Here is a 16,910-nt window from a genome sequence, read left to right as displayed (position 1 = left end):
TAGCTGCATTCTCCCTTCTCTCTAGACCCTTTCCTCTCTCTCTCTGCAATCCTTTGTGAACCCCTCTCTCTCACTTTCCCTTGGATACTGCCTGTGGAACTAGGAAATGTCTCCCAGAATTAGTTATGTTCAGTTACTTCATAAAATATGATCGCAGAGTAGCTGTCAGCTGAGTGTGGTGCAGACACCAATGTTAAAATTTTGGCAGACTGGTCAGGATGCACCACTATTTCTGCAGTAGTCAAGGGTCCGTGTTGGTGCTGGGACTGGTTCAGGGCACGTCTAAGAGGTGTGACTATAAACTAATGAGGCTGGCTTTATGTAAACAAACACACCAGAAAGTCTACAATCCACTCGAATGTTATCCTTTAAGAGGGTCCACATGGGAGACCCCACACTTGCTCCAACAGTGCTGCCATTGCTCTAAATGCTTTTGGATTTGTCCTCAGAGCCAGTTTATGAGAAAATCTGACTCATTGCTTAGAGTCACATCTGATTTTTGTTCCAAAACAGCATTGCTCAGCGTCATCACCCTCCATGTTCACCAGTCGTGGTTTCCAATGATTTAGAGAGGTTTCCTGAAATCAAATCCACCTTCAAAAGACAAAGATTTGCAACCATTAAGACTACGTAAAGAACAAGCCTTAGGCGGGTTGCTAGAATGCGTCCCCAGATATTTTTATCTGCTTCATTAAAATAGGTGTAAAAATCCTCACCCTGACTTACAAATTTGCTCCTTCTCAAACCTCATCTCATACTGCTCACCCCTCACCCGTGATACACCAGCCTCCATTCCATTCCTTGAACACTCCTCACTATCTTATTAGAAGGCCTTTGGACTGCTATTCCCTATGCTTGAAATGATCAAGTGCTTTTAATCTTGATCATTACTCGGTCTAACTCCTTCTTAACATTTCACCTTAAATGTCACATCTTCAAGAGAAGCTTTCTTTGGCCACCAAATCCAAAGTCTAAAGTCACTTTCTAATCACATCACTTTATTTTAGTTTTCCGCACAGCACTGAAATCACTGTATGATATTCTTCTCCAGGTTTTGATTTCCTTATTTTCTGTCTCCCCTGTGTTAGAATGTAAACTCCACAAGAGCAAAATTTGTCTCATGTGTCCCTGTATCCCCAGCAAACAGAAGGCACTCAAAAAATGTGTGTTTAATTGAACTGAATAAATGCCAAGGCTACTTGCACTTGTTCTGAAGGGTGTGAATATATTACTAATTTTGAAGGGAATGATTTTAGTAAATGTCAAGTGAATTTATCTCTTTTTGTTTGTTTCCAAATAATTATTTAGACATCAGGTGGCCATAGCCTAAGTTCCAGTCACTTGCTCTTCAAGAGCTGATAACTGTCCTTTCATTCTTTTATTTTTAAATTTTAAATATACGTGCAACACAGAATATATTCTCCGTGCCAAAAGTTAAAACATATAAAGTTTAAAGATACCTTTGTTGGCCCCCCAACACATACATGTGCACATGCACACACTCACTATCGAGGTTCCTGTCCCTCAGTTCTGCCAACGTAACCATTGCTATCCTCTGAAGGCGTGATTGAGCCAGAGGATCCACTGCCAGGCTTACTCAGAGTGACTGCTGGTGAGACCTGTGTCCCTTCCTGCATGGGCCTCTCCATAGGGCTGCTCCTTAACACGGCAGTTGGCTTCCCAGAGCAAATGATTTAAGAAAGACGAAGAGACCAACCAAGATGGAGGCAACAGTCTCTTTTATAACCTAACATCAGAGGTGATATATTATCATTTTTGCTGAATCTTGTTATCTCGATGACCAACATAGATCAGCCCTGGTACAGGGTGTGAAAACTAGGAGACAGAGATCACTAGGGGCCCTCTTGAAGGCTGGCTACTCCACTACCTATCTAAGATGGTTGAGAATTAAATGTAATAGGTTTAAAACATTTCCCTGGCACATTGTAAATGGTCAAAAAGATTGTTAGCCAAGATAACTTGCAGAAACGAAATAAAACAAACCCAAGATCTCCTGGTAGAGAATTTAAATATTTTACCCATCTGTTGTCTAGTGTTGTGAAAACACTGTCCAATATAGGCACTTTTTGAAGTTTGTAGGATTTTGTGTTCTAAAACTATACTAACATAGACATATGACTGTTGGTACTTGAAATGTGTCCAGTCCAAATTAAAATGTGTTTTAAATGTAAAACTTACACTGAATTTTCAAGACTTAAGTACCAAAAAATATATAAAATATCTAATTAATAATTTTATACTGATTGCATGTTGAAATGATAATGTTTGGATCTGTTAACTAAAATATATTATGCAAATTAATTTCACCTATTTCTTTTTGCTTTCTTAATGTCACTACTAGCCAATTTTAAGTGATGTGACTCACACTGTATTTCTATTGGACAGCATCGAAAAATCAGCAGAAGATACAGCTATCTTATTTCATATTTAAACTCCCTATGATGTCATTGGGTAATCTGCTTTGGATTTTCTAAATAATTTCTTCAAGTGTTTTGTGTGTTTGTTTCAGAGAAAATGTCCATTTGCCCCCCTGGAGCTGGGGAGACCTGGGCAGCAAGTCCCTTTCTATGTCAATGGCTCTGGCTTCTTAAAGAGCAACAATTACAACTTAAACTATATGATATGGACTTCGTGAATCCACATTCTGCTGAAAATAGCAGAGAAAAACATTCCAGAGCCCTATGTCCAGGGTGTAATGAGTTCTAGGAGAAGAAAGCTCACAGTAATTAAAATGAAACACTTAATCTCCAAATCACTAAAACCTTTCGGAAACCACACTCTCAAAGTCCTTGCGAAAACTTGAAAATAAGACAACAGGTTGAGGCCCAGGTGAAACCAAAGTGAATTTTGAGCCCTGAACCTTATCAGGACAGGTAAACTGCAACTTACGCTTTGAATTTTTGAATTAAAAAACATTTAATTATTAAAATACCTCCATATTATTTCCTTTGACATTCCTAGCTGAAAACAAGTCAGTTGTGAGGTTGTTAGGAGGTTGTCATTTATGATTAGCAAAGATAAATATTATTAACTGCTATTCTTGGTTGCCCAGAGGATATTGGCTTATAATCAAGGGTTATACCTAAGTGACCTTGTTTTCTCCTTTGAAATAACAGGGTTGAAATTGACATGACTTAGTATATAATATATTTCTGATGGTAGCTAGAACAGAAAACTTTTATCTGGGGCAAGAGATTTTTTTTTTTTGGATGGAAGAACACAGAGCTATTTTACAAAAACAAGTATTTGATTTATTTTTGTGTGCCTCTTAAAAATACAACACAGACTAATAGGTTTAATAATAATAATACAAACCTCTGCTAATTGACAGTCTTCTATGTAAGATTATCACAAGGCCGCCTTGGTGAACAGTGACTTCCCCTCATGAAGGAAATCATACAGGGCCAAAGGTACTATAGGAAGAGGCACTTAAGGCTGATTGTAAGGATCCTTCTAACACTGAGGTTAAATGATTGTCTTGGTGCCCCATATTTCTCATCAATGAAAACAAGGAAAATGCCAATAACAATAGAAAAGTTGTTGCTACATTGCAAAATGGCATATCATTAGTAATGGGCAAAGGTATTTCTTTAAGCAAGTCAAATGAACTGCTCCCTAAAAGCCTCAGTTAAAAATTAAAATTAGTTTACATTTTACCCTCATTATATTTTTCAAGCTTTAAGCAATTATCAACTAGGCCCAAATTCACCAATTGCAGGGCAAAGGCAAAATTAAGAAATGTAAGGATAGTAAGTAGTTGGCAATCAGTAGGTTAGATTTTTTTTTTAAGTTTTTTTTTATGTGGACCATTTTTTAAAGTCTACTGAATTTGTTACAATATTGCTTCTGTTTTATGTTTTTGGTTTTTTGGCCATGAGGCACGTGGGATCTTAGCTCTCTGTCCAGTGATTGAACCCGCACCCCCTGCCTTGTAAGGCGAAGTCAGCCACTGGACCGCCAGGGAAGTCCAACAGGTTAGATTCTGATGGTGAAGAAAATCCACTTGGTCTGATTATTATTTATCTGAGGATTTAAACAGTAGCCATAAATTGTTTTCTTTGGACACCAAGTTCCTGCCCCTCCCCCCACTCCCACCCTGTAGTTAATTAGCTGGGCAGGTCTTATAACAAATGCCCACTCAGAAACACTGGGTGGTAGAAATGCTGTTGATAATTAAACACCACAATAGCACGGAGCCTATTTCAGGAGCCGCCAAGTGGTCTTGCCCCAGCCGGACAGCTCACCACACACTCACAGACCCTCTATTGTGCTGCCTATGGCTGCCCAGAGGGATAGCTGCTTGCCTGGAGAAGGGATCAACTGCAGTAAGAGTGAAAAGACCAAACCTTGCAAACAGATACAGGAGTTCTGGACTCAAAATATCCAGAGGGTAGAAGTGAAAAGAGAATGGACCCAAGGAAAAGGGAAGTGGATGGGCAGGAAAATTAATCACAAAATTGACATTAACCTTTCTAGTTTCTATATCCAAACAGCCAACCAAAATGAGTTCACCAATCGTGTGCCAAATAGATAGCAATTAGAACACTGCAATACATAAAGAATAGGTTAATTTGTGTTCCATTTAGGTTTAGAGGAAGTTCACTAAATTTAAGGTTTTTAAGGAAACCTTGGATCATCATCCCACCTCCCTGGGTATCAGTTTCTTTACCTTTAAAAATAAGGGGGTTGAAAAGGTTCTCATTCTGGGGTGGAAAAAATAGGAATGGGGCTCCCCAAACAATTTCCAAGGTGTCAAAAACTTAACCAACACATCATTACTCAAGATAAAACTACAAATTCTAATATGATTATCATATTTACTTGATTTTCCTTAAAACATTAATCCAGTTTGTTAGGTTTGATTATCTAATACTGAAGAGATGCTTCTATTGGCAGTTATATAGGTCACTATTAATAGGGAGAAAAATGATTAAGTCAGCTGATTTGGCAGTCAATAAAGAAAATCCTTCAAAAGAGAGTGTTTTATTAAACTATTTAAAAATCCATAGGATAAAAATAATAAAAGGTTTGCTTGGTGAAATGGTTTGCAACCATTGGCTCAGTTAGTGCCTCTCCAACTCGTGCATGGAATTACTTCTAACAGAAGCAAGTGAGTAGGTATACTACCAGGGGCATCTGGGAACTTAGCCTGGGGGAAGCGAGAGATCTATAAACTTTCTTTTTTTATCTTCATTTTTTAGGAAAATGTTCCATTCTTCTCCATAATAGAAGTGTTTGTTTTAACTTCTAAATAATTTGCTTTCATCAAAATCTGCATTGAAAATTTGATGCTCCAGAAAGACACACATATTTATTCTGAGGCTTCAGAGATGCCCACTGCACCCCATCAACACCACCACCATGCTATGCTGCATGTTAGGTATCTCACTTTGAGAAGCACAGGGATCTAAATGATTGGAAAACTTACTTGGCTATAAAATTCTGTGTATCTTCCTTGTTATTCTATGAAGAGGCGAATGCTTTTCTTAAAGATACAGAATCCCTTTACCACTACAACTCAAATAGCATCAGGTCTACAGTCTAGAAGTAAAGGCAAAGTCTAGAAACAAAATGTTTTGTGCTAGGAGAAGCAGGAAAAATTTCCAGGGAGAGCCAAGCATAGCTCAAGGGAAGCTGTCCATCTGAAATGCCACCTGGAATTCACACCAGTAATAACTGTTGTGGATATAAAAATTAATAGGGGGGATTTCATAGTATTAGAAAAATTTATTTTTATAAATCATGTGTCTATCACCCAAGTGTTGACGCATGCATGCAATTCAAACATCAGGCTTTCAATAAAAAGCTCACTGAATGACTTAGCAAAGACAATTCCCCCATTTTCTCCATAATTTGTAGTGGAAGAAGGAGGAGGGGAGAGTGTAGAGGGTGCAGTTACTGGGTCAATTAATCAACCTGAAAACTGTGACACAAACTCTGACGCCTAACCTATGTCTAAAAATACACAAATGTATACGAATTTGTTTTAAACTGTCAATGCCTATATTTAGGACCTTCCCAGCAAGGCTATAATGAGACTGTGTTTGAGGGCTTCAGTCACAGCAGACTCTAGCATTAATCTGAAGTTAGTTAAATTAACAGCATTTAGTACTGACCTGTCAATCTCACTGCTCCAGGAAATTGCACCTTGAGGCTGCTAATATTGCCAATTTTTCCACAGGAGTATGCGTCCATGTGTGTGTATGTGTATTTCTTTTCTCCAGAACCTCTGTGTTCATACACCATCATTGCTTCCCTACATCCACAGCACTTATATTATCATTTATTCTGGCCTCCTTTAGCCTTCCCAAGGGATTCTGCATAGTGTAGCTGCTCAGTGAAAGAGTTTTTTAGCTTTATATTTGTTTGTTTATTTTTCTGTCATGGCTCATGACTGAGGCTTTAAAAAAAAGTGTGACAGTATTTAGAGTACATGATTGACTGCTATAGCAACATTCATTAACCATGACAAATCTGCAGCAAAACACAGTCCTGAGTGTTCTAAACAGCAACTTTAAAAAGAAAGAAGAAAGAAAGAAAAAGAAAAAGACTCAACTAATTTTTCATTGACCTCATCTATAAATAAATTTAGACTGATGGTGAGCAGGGGCAATAATAAATTAGTATTCGTTTCCTATAATTAATGCAAACATGCCTATATAACCACTTAATTTCCATTTCAAAATATATCTTAACAAATTTTCACTTGCATTATCTTCATAATATTTTCTCTCTGGATTAGAAGAATGAAATGGTTGGATTTCTTTCCCACCCACCAGGGGGAAATATTGTTTTGGTCATGCAGAATGTCAACCACATGTTGGTGACAGATCCGCAGAACTTGACTCTGATCTGTTTCATTATTTGTATGATCCTCTACCACATGCCCATGCTAAGGCTGCCTTCTGTCTCTGTCACCAACCAGGAAGGGCTCCATTGAAGCGACCAAGTGACCACCTAGGCAGGCCCTCACATGCATGAGTGCCGCGAGTAAACAGCAAGAAGCAGACTCCCAACCTGACCTAAGAATTTGAAATGTTCTATCATTGACATGAACGTTCACTCACATAAGGGAAGGTTGGGTAAACAATATGATGTGAATCAAATAAAGATTATCACACACTGAATAAAACAGAAATATCAAGCCTGACAACCTCTCTCTGCAAGAGGAGCCCGTACAACTTGCTCTCTTGGGCATGGGCATCTCCAGAAACCGTTCCTCCAATCAGACCACAATCAAAGATCAAACTGATCAAAGATCAATGTCTGATCGCACCCAAGTCACCCAACCATCAGGGCTCACTAGCTCTACTGGGGCAGCAATAGTGGAACACTTTGTTAGCAATAAGTAAATTGATTAACAAGAACAAAATTACCACTAAGACACACATACAAAAATCTCTATGAGCTGGGAAGAATATAACAAACAAAAAACACCAAAAACAAAAAAAACAAACATATTCTTCAGCAGAATGCAACTTGCCTCATGGACAACTTTTCTTAAGGCCTTCCTAGTCCTACAAAGCTTTTGCCCCTTAGTGTTTGTCCCTCTGAAGATCACAGAAACAAACGTGTGCAATGTGAAACAGAAGTGGGCCTCATACTAGTGGAATTCTAATTAACTCTGCTAGGCAGCTGTCTGGGCCAGAGGGCAATGGGAATCTCTTAAGCTGATAGGTGTACTATCAACTAGTGGTGTCACCAATTAGACCTTATCATAGTAAGATAGTTAATAATGAACATAGGCAGGCATTTTTCCCTAGGCATTTTTAAAAACCCATAGTAGACTCTCAGATATCCTGCCAACGAAGTAGCATTTCCCCAGAAAGAAAAGGGAGTCACCCCATTTTTTTCCCTTCAGTTGTCAGCCTGGAAAGCCGAGCAATGCACCTCAACACGCTGGTGCAGGAAGCCCAGGAGAGGATGAGTGAACTGTCTGCTCAGGTGGAGAATGAAAGATTCAGCCTGGACAACACAGAGAAAGAGAAACAACTGAAAGCTTGGGAGTGGAGGTACCGACTCTACAGACGCATGAAAACAGGCTTTGAACATGCCAGTGAGTATAAACAGAGGACTTGTACATTTAACTAGACTGAACCCTGGTTTGAGACAGCCAGGCCTTCTTGTACTGATTTTTTGCAGCTCTACAGGGTCATGGATGGCCGTTGTCAGCCTATGTGGAGCAAGGGCTCTGGGAGGCTGTAAAAGGATCTTTTGTCTTGCTTGATTTTCGGGCTCCTGATAGGTTCTCTGACAACAGCCATGAGGCTTTAGTGCTGCTGGCTTCCCTCCACCATGTCACACTCATCTAGCACTTTCCACCCGCTACACCCTAATGCCTAATGACTTGGATGGTCTGATGCCCGAAGTGCCTATATTTTGTGGATGTGGAGGTGGAAAACCATTTGTTTGCCTATTTGTCCAGTTTCTGCTTCAAGCTCCAGTTTAAGTTGTTTTCAACTCTCTACTATATACAGCTTATATAAACTGACCTTCGGTTAATACAGGCAACAGAGAAGGACAATCAACCCATGAACTACGCTGCTGTCTGCACTTCCATTCTCTTTACCAGTTCTTTCTGTTAGTTTAAGAAAAGCCTTGTTTCTGGATAATACTCATTAGCACTGGAAGGTACTGCTTAGTGCCGCCCTTGATATAAAAATTCATATAAAATCCGAACACTTGTAAAACATTAAACTCTTATTCCAACAAGTGACCTTATTCAAACAACAAAAACTAAAAATTAGGCTTGAAAATTTAAACATAAGGGAAAGATGGGTTCATTAGGCTAGGAATTATCCGCCTCTGCTTTGTGATATAAATAAACACCAAAGGCAGGGAAATTCTTGTTTTCTGTAGTATTGTACACTAAATACCAAATCTAGACCTAATCCTTTCTCTTGAAGCAAATAGCTTAAGTAACATTAATGAAAGGCTGCTTTTAACATTAACAATCTCTAGCAATGCTGATACACGTTTTTTTGAAAAAGATATTCAGCAATTGTTTCAATAAATGTATTTACTATGGTACCTCATTTTAGGACAGATTAATACTAGAATCAGTCACATTTTTAGGCTTGATGCCATTTTTAAATTTTTTTCTAAATTACAAAACATCTTCTGGGTGTTAAAAAGTACCTAGAGTGATCAGAAGGCCTTTAAAACCTGAGGTTAGTGGACATGACATTTTCATCTTCTGGGTGTTAAAACACCCTTCTGGGTTGTTTTAAAACATCTTCTGGGTGTTAAAAACATCTTCTGGGTGTTAAAAAGTACCTAGAGTGATCAGAAGGCCTTTAAAACCTGAGGTTAGTGGACATGACATTTGCCCATGAAGTCTTTCTTAGAAAAATAGTACCTGATGTAATTGGAAGCAGCCTGAGAGCAAGGCAAGTTAGCATTCCACACTGGCAAGAGCCCAGAATTGGGCATCTGGAGCCATGGGCTTCCATCCTAGCCATGTCTTCACTGTGGCCCTGAACCAGTAATTTGGCCTCTTTGGGCTGCAGTTTCCTCATCCTAAAAGTGGGGATGCTGTTACTCGTTCTTTTTACCCAACAGGCTTGCAAAAAGCCTCCAACGAAACGATTTACATGAAAGTACTTTATGAAATGTAACAGTCTCTATCTACAATGTCAGTTCCTGCTAACACTTTCTGGCCTCCTCTCCACTGGTCCAGCCCAATCTCCTATTGTGTTTCTTAGATAATTTGAGAAGGCTTAACTGGTATTATTTACCCCTTCAGAAGATGTTCTAATGCTCAAATAAGACCACACTAGCAATGAATAAAGGCCATTGAGACTTCTAATGAAAATGTTCAAACGCAAAATCTATTAGGCTCTACAAACAAATGTTTCCATAGTGTGTGTTTCGGGGCACCCTTTGAAGAGGCAGGAACATTGTTTGAAAAGGATTTGCTATATTAAGATCCTTGTGCTTCTCCTTCTGTCCCAGGAGCCCCTGAGGTGCCAACCAATGCTTGTCTCATGGTAACCAGCAGCACATCACTCACTGTCAGCTTTCATGAGCCTCTTAGTGTCAACGCAGCTGTAGTAACCAGATATAAAGGTACTGGATTCCATATATTTTTGTGACTGCTCCTTCTTAAAAAACAATCCATTGTTTGGGGATCAATTGTGCATTTTGTATGTTTGTTTTTCCTGCTGATGGTATTTTTTCATCCTATTTACTTTTTGGAGTTGAAATATTTCCATAGGCAGTCAAACACAGAGCAATAAAGTGACTAAGAATAAGTCACAGACCCAATTAATATTAGTATTAATATTTAATTCCTGTTTGCAGAGGGCCTGCTCTGTGCATAGCATACGGTTCAGGACAGGACTGAGTAGGACGCACTAAAGAATCAGCCTTGATTTACAGGGCTTAGAGGCTAAGATACGGAACATACTAAATAGGGGGCATATAAATTAATAGCTGTAATAGCAGGTAACTAGGGTTGAGAACTAAAACAACAACAACATTGGAGGTCAGAAAAGAAAGAGGGATGGTTAAATGACAGAATCAGAAAGCCCCCAGGGTAGCAGTGGCAATCAGGCCTTGTTTTCAAGGACAGCTGGGAGGTGAAGCAGAAGATATTGGGAGGAAAGTGAACGCCAAGTGGAGAGAACAGTGAGCACAGGTATAAAAGCAAAAACATGCCAGAACAAGTAGAAGAGAGTAACGGAGCTTGCAGTGGCTCCAGGGGAGGGTTCGTGAGAAGCAGCAGTGAAATGTAATTAGAAAGTGAAACTAGGGTTAGGATGAAGGGATAGAATGAGGAATTTAGACTTTATGTGATGAACTCTGCAGACCACTGAATAAGATCGGGACAAGATCAGAAGTAGACTTTTCAAAGATTTAAGTGCAAACACTGTGTATGATGTATTGGAAGACATATGGATTTAGAATAAGGAAATGAATTAGGAAGCTATTCAGGAGAGAGGTCACAACAGCCTGACCTGACTGCTATAGCAGCACTGGGAAAGGAAAGAGCCCACAGGAGAAAGATTTTATGGAGATGCTATGATGATAACAGCCAAGGCTTACATAGTGCCTACTATGCACCAGGCACTGTTTAAAGCCTATATATGTATTAACTCTATTTATTCTTCACAACAACCCTATAAGGTAGGTACTGTATGGTTCCCATTTTGCAGATGAGAAAACTGAAGCAATGAAATTAAGGATTGCCTAAAGACTTGCAGCAGAGCCATAAGTATCACATTATGCTGACTCTACATATGGAAATACCCTGAACGGTCCTAAAACCTGATAAGACTCTCCACCCATATTCCAAGATGCCAGGCCATATTCCAAGAATTCCTGTGTTCAGGTCCCTACTACTCCCTTGGGCCACAAAAGTGTCCAAGTAGTATATGTGCTTCCTTTCTCCTTCTAGGGCCTGTTCCCAGGAGACACTCCTATGTCTACAAACATTAGTCTACCCACACCCTGTAGCTTTCTGAGTTACTTGGAATTTTCCAGATAACTCCACTCTGTAATATCTTAGGTAAAACAGCATTGAATTGGTTATCACTTCGGGTTTTCTGTATTAAGCTAAGAGAAGGCAGCCTGAAGCTGCCTTCATTTATAGCAAATAAACGAAGCCACCAAGAATGGCTGCCCACAGCCATCCTTCAATACAATTCTGATACTTTCTCTTGGTTGCCAAGACTTTCTGAAATTCAGAGCAAGGGCTTGCAGGCAATATTAGACATGGGCATTTTCCTTTCTTTCTACCTCTCTCCAGGGCTTTGCTAAAGGGTTTCATCAATGCTGCCCAACTTGACATTTTCTTACATTTGATTAGTGAACTATCAGGAGCTAATTTATCCAGACCATCAGGTATATAATACCTGACCATAATGCCAGCAAATTCTATCAACATTCACATATTAACACATATCATCTCAGGAGACTTGCATTTGGGGGAGGTTGAAATGAAAGGTCACAAATGGGTTTTGTTAGTGACTGGAGGGGCTTAATTAAGCATTATAAATAGAATTGTCTGTTGCATTATGGAGTAGGTTTCCCTCTGTTAATTTATAAGGTTATAAATTGAGTCCTTAACCTGACTGCTCTCAAGGGCTATTTAAATTTAAAACAGCTGCCAGACTACTGTACCTAGAGACAGCAGGACAGTTTTTAATTCAGGGTCGAAGTAATTATTTAATTATGAAAATATTAGCAAAATTACCTTGAGACAAGGCTAATTTTTTTTGCATTAAAAGAGAAGAAACAATTAAGAAATCCACAGAATGAAATGGCAATTATCTAATGGGTTAGAGGGAAGGTTTAACCCTGCAGTATTTAGGGTTTGGCAAAAACATCTCATACTGTTCTCCAGAACTTCTGGGTTCAGCAAAACCTCAAGCCTATTTTGACACCTGGATGTTCTCCCCCTTCATGTTAAGCCAGTTTTTGAAAGAAAATCTGAATCCTTCTGTTTCTTCTTATTTACACTCAACTCATCAACATGTCGGGTTTTGTTTTGGTTTGGTTTGGGTTTTCTTTTTTCAAAAAAAGTTTGTTGATATCCAGAAATATTTTAAAGAGCATCTCTTTATACACCTTCTTCAGGCCCTGAGGGCAATGTACCAGGCCAGCTGCCATCACAATTTGGAGATTAAAGGTGTAAATTTCAGCTTAAAACCCAGAAAACAGTTTTGAGTGAGACCCCCTGGACTTTTCTGCCTGCATCTTCCCTGAAAACAGAGAAATGAAGCTAAGAGAGCTACAGTCTGTTTCTAGGTGTTTCCTCCTTGGACTCAAAGAATGCTTGCACCTTTTGGTCCCATCTCACCAGGTTTCATGGCTTACAGAGCAAAACTAGACTTATTTCAGATACACTGATGCTTTGGACAATTGCCAGAACTTCATTCCACATTTTCTCCTCACTGCCTTGGGTGACCTACCTGGAGCTCTCATTTGCAGAGGATATGTCATTTCCCAGTAGTCCCAAAGTAGAAAACATTTTCAAAAGTGATTTTACTGCTCTTTGCAGGGTTAGGGGTGGATAGGAAGGTATCCTTTAACAGGTGCAGTGCAGCATCTATTTTCCATCTACTGGATGAATTATTTTCTAGCTTTTTTTCAAAAGCAGGCCTTGAAGTGGTCACACTTTGGAGTCTGCCAATGACGTGATGCTGCTGTAGTTGTTCCAGTGCATGTGGGCAGCACCCTGGTTTGGATGATGCCCTTCCCCACCTCTCTTCTCATCTTGTTCCCTCACAAATTAGAAACTGCCACCCTAATTCCTCCCTACAAAGGCTTTAATAGCAAATTATTAAAGCCTTTGTAGGGAAAAGTGGTGGGGAGGGATAAATTAGGAGTTTGGGACTAACATATACACACTACTATTTATAAAACAGATAATCAAACAAGGACCTACTGGATAGCAGAGGGAACTCTACTCAATATCCTGTAATAACCTAAATGGGAAAAGAATCTGAAAAAGAATAGATATATGTATATGTATAACTGAATCAGTTTGCTGTACACCTGAAACCAATGCAACACTGTAAATCAACTATACTCCAATGAAAAATAAAAAGTCAAGATTTACCCTTCCCCCAAGGTCACATCCCTATCACCAAGTTAATCTCTATTGTGAGTTTAATGTATACCCTTACAAACCCTTTCTTGATGCACGTACACATATATGTATATACACACAGATGTATAGTTTTGTTTGTGTGCTCTAATATAAATATCATACTATTTGTCTAGTTACACAGCTAGACTTTTTTTCAGTTCAACAATATACATATGTCAGTGTGTTTGGATCTTCATTCTTTTAAATAGCTGTATAGTATTGCTATTCTATAGACAGAGATGCCATAATGTATTTAATCATTCTCCCACTGAGGAACATAGGTGGTTTCAATTGTTTTCCTGTTACATAATGTTGCAATCCTAGTATGTGTCTCTTACCTGTGAGAATATTTTTTTCTGGGATTGTAAACTGGAAGTGGAAATGTTTATGTAGTCATATACTCTGTCTCATTGATCTGCCTATACTCATGCTAATGCCATATAATAACTTCATAGTATATTTTAACATCTGGTATAGCAAGTCCCTCCCTGTGGTAATATGTTCCCTTCAAAATGAATTTTAGAATTGGCTTGTCAACTTTAATTTTTTAAATCTTATTGAGATACCATCATACTCCTAAATTAATTTGGAAAGACTTCCCATCCATGACATATCTTCCTAATAAAGTTGAATTTTACATATTCAGGAAAGTTTAATAATTTTATTTATTTATTGGTCTTCTTTCCTGTAAAGTTTCATGCTGGATATATTTTACAGTTTTTGTGGCTATTATAAGTGAACTCTCTTTTCAAGATATTCTCTAATGGGCTATTGTGGGACAGTAGAAGAGCTATTGTAATTTTAAAACAATCTTTAGTTGACTGCTTTACTGAACTCTCTTAGTAACAGCCTTTTTTTCCCCAGTAGATTGTCCTGCACCTCATGAATACTTTTTGTCATTTCATCTTCAAGAAAGGATCATTTTGTCCCTTCCTTTCTAATACTTTGCATTCTTTTTCAGATCTCACTTCATTAACCAGAATCAATGTGAATTCTAGTTCCCATTATATTGTGTATAGTAACTGGGATAGTAGGTGTTCTTCTCTCTTACCTGCTTTTGTCAACATGCATCTAATATTTTACTATTAAGTATGATGTCTACTGTAATGTTCTGGTAGATATCTTTCACCAAATTACAGACGTTTCATTTGGATTATGATTATTGATATACTGTTGAACACAATTTTTAAATCTCCCCTGTGGTTAGAGACCCTTTAGAACCTCAAAAGTCATGTATTTGTGCCCTTTTTTTTAGAATTGTTGATCATTTGTCTATTTTATTGGTTTGTTTGAAGAATTAACTTTTCTGATTCATAAAATGTGTTTCTTGCTTATTTTCTATTTTATTAATGTTTGGCTTTAGCTTTGCCAATTCCTATTGCTTTCCGTGGATTTACGTTATTACTTCTTTCCTAGTTTTTTTTTTTTTGAAAACTTAATTTACTTCTTTATTTTTGTTTCTAATTCATGGATTTTAAGGCTATAATTTTTCCCTGATTACTGTTTTGTCCATACCCAAAAAGTTTAAAATGCATTGCTATAATGATCACTTATTTATAAATAATTTACAATTTGTTTCATTTCCACTTTAACCAAAGTTTTTAGATGAGTTATCTTAAACTTCTAACTGGCCATATCTTTTGCCATAGTTTTATTGTTAATTTCTAATTGTATTCTATTACAATAAGAAAAATTTTAAATGTGGACTGTACCCTGTTGAGATTTTTTTAAATTCTTACCTGTGGCTAACCAATGAATCGTGGATATGTACCATACTTGGTGTTTGAAAAGAATGTGTAAACCCCATTGGGTATATAGAGGGAATGTGTGTGTGTGTTATTTAAATCCCTTTTTTTTTCTAAAGTACTTGTCCCTTTAATCTTTGATCTCTGAGAAGCTGCTTTATTTGTCTTGCTTAATGCTGTTTGACTCAGTTTCTGTTTGTAATTAACATTGCTTTCTATGCTTCCATTTGCCTCCTGTCTTTTCTATCTTTTCATTTTCATCCTTTCCATGACATTTGAAATACATTTGTCTCTTGTAAAAAGTATAGAGTTAAATTTATTTACTCTGAGAGTCTCTTTCTATACACTTCTAATTTTTTTTTGTCCAAAGTGATATATCCTTATAAGAATAGTATTAAAAAGCAAATTTGTACTGAAAGGCTTATTTATAATGAAAAAACAACCCTTATTTGCTCCATTATTACCATCCTTCTTCCCCTCAGAGCCAGCCGCTTTTTAACTCCTCCACTTCTCATAGTTACTTGTCTACTTTAATCAATAAGCTTCTATGGCTAGTTTTTGATTTAGCAATTGCAGGTCTTATGTATGCAATTAGAATTATAACAGAAAAGAATTTAACTCTCTCACAATACCACACTCATCTACACTTTCTTATTCTCTCAATATAATTATATTTCTATTTTTAGTTAAGGCAACAATGCTTATACTATTATGAGTGTAAGTTTTTGACATTGCAAACTCAAGTAGTATACTTTGATTACATTTCCTTTCCTACGTATTTTCCTCTAATCACTAATTATATTTTTTTCTTTCTTACCCTACGCACCATTATCTTATTCAAAATTCATTTCAAATGATCCTTTCAGGGTGGTACCTATTTTCCCAAGAGTAGTTTTTACTTTCCCTCTCAGAATACTCTCTGCTCATGTTCCACTGTATAATAATAACTCATTAGGTTTCCATTAGGGAAAGGCTCATTAAACCCACAAAGAAATATTACTACATGCATATCACAGTACCAAAAAATTTAGAATAGTGACAGCACCAAATGGCCAGAATGCAGAGATATCGGATCACCCATACGTTGCTGGTGGGAATGTAAAATGATACAGGCACTCTGAAAAACAGTCTGGCAATTTCTTAAAAAACTAAACATGAAAATACCATACATCTTACCAACTGCACTACTGGGCATTTATTCTATAAAAGTGAAAGTTTTGTGTTCATATAAAAACCTGTACACAAATGTTTACAGCAGCTTTATTTGTAATAGCCCCAAACTGGTAACAATTCCGATGTCCTTCAACAGGTGAATGGTTAAACAAACTGTGGTACCTTCATGCCACTGAATACTACTCAGCAATAAAGAGGAACAAAGTTATTGATATACTCAACATCCTGAATGAATCTCCAGAGAATTATGCTGAGTAAAAAAGCCAATCCTCAAAAGCTACACAGTGTATTATTCCATTTATATAACACTCTTGAAATAACAAAATTATAAAAGTAAAGAACAGATTAGTGGTTGCTAGAAATTAAGGAGGAAATGA

General features: G+C 37.7%; 1 protein-coding gene across 1 annotated transcript in view; it reads left to right on the top strand.

The window, feature by feature from the left end:
* ANKFN1 (ankyrin repeat and fibronectin type III domain containing 1) overlaps positions 1-16,910 on the top strand; it is a gene marked incomplete at its 3' end in the record, with an annotated part of 433,720 nt that overhangs the window by 303,017 nt on the left and 113,793 nt on the right. The window contains exons 6-7 of the mRNA XM_082859995.1: positions 7,883-8,077; positions 9,976-10,089. Coding sequence (XP_082716121.1) covers positions 7,883-8,077; positions 9,976-10,089 — 309 coding nt within the window. The remainder of the gene's footprint in view (positions 1-7,882; positions 8,078-9,975; positions 10,090-16,910) is intronic.

This window comes from Leucopleurus acutus (assembly GCF_964270905.1).
Source record: "Leucopleurus acutus genome assembly, chromosome: 19".
NCBI classification, from domain to species: Eukaryota; Metazoa; Chordata; class Mammalia; order Artiodactyla; family Delphinidae; genus Leucopleurus; species Leucopleurus acutus.
Note: the sequence above shows the minus strand (reverse complement) of the source record. Positions and strands in the feature narration are given on the sequence as shown.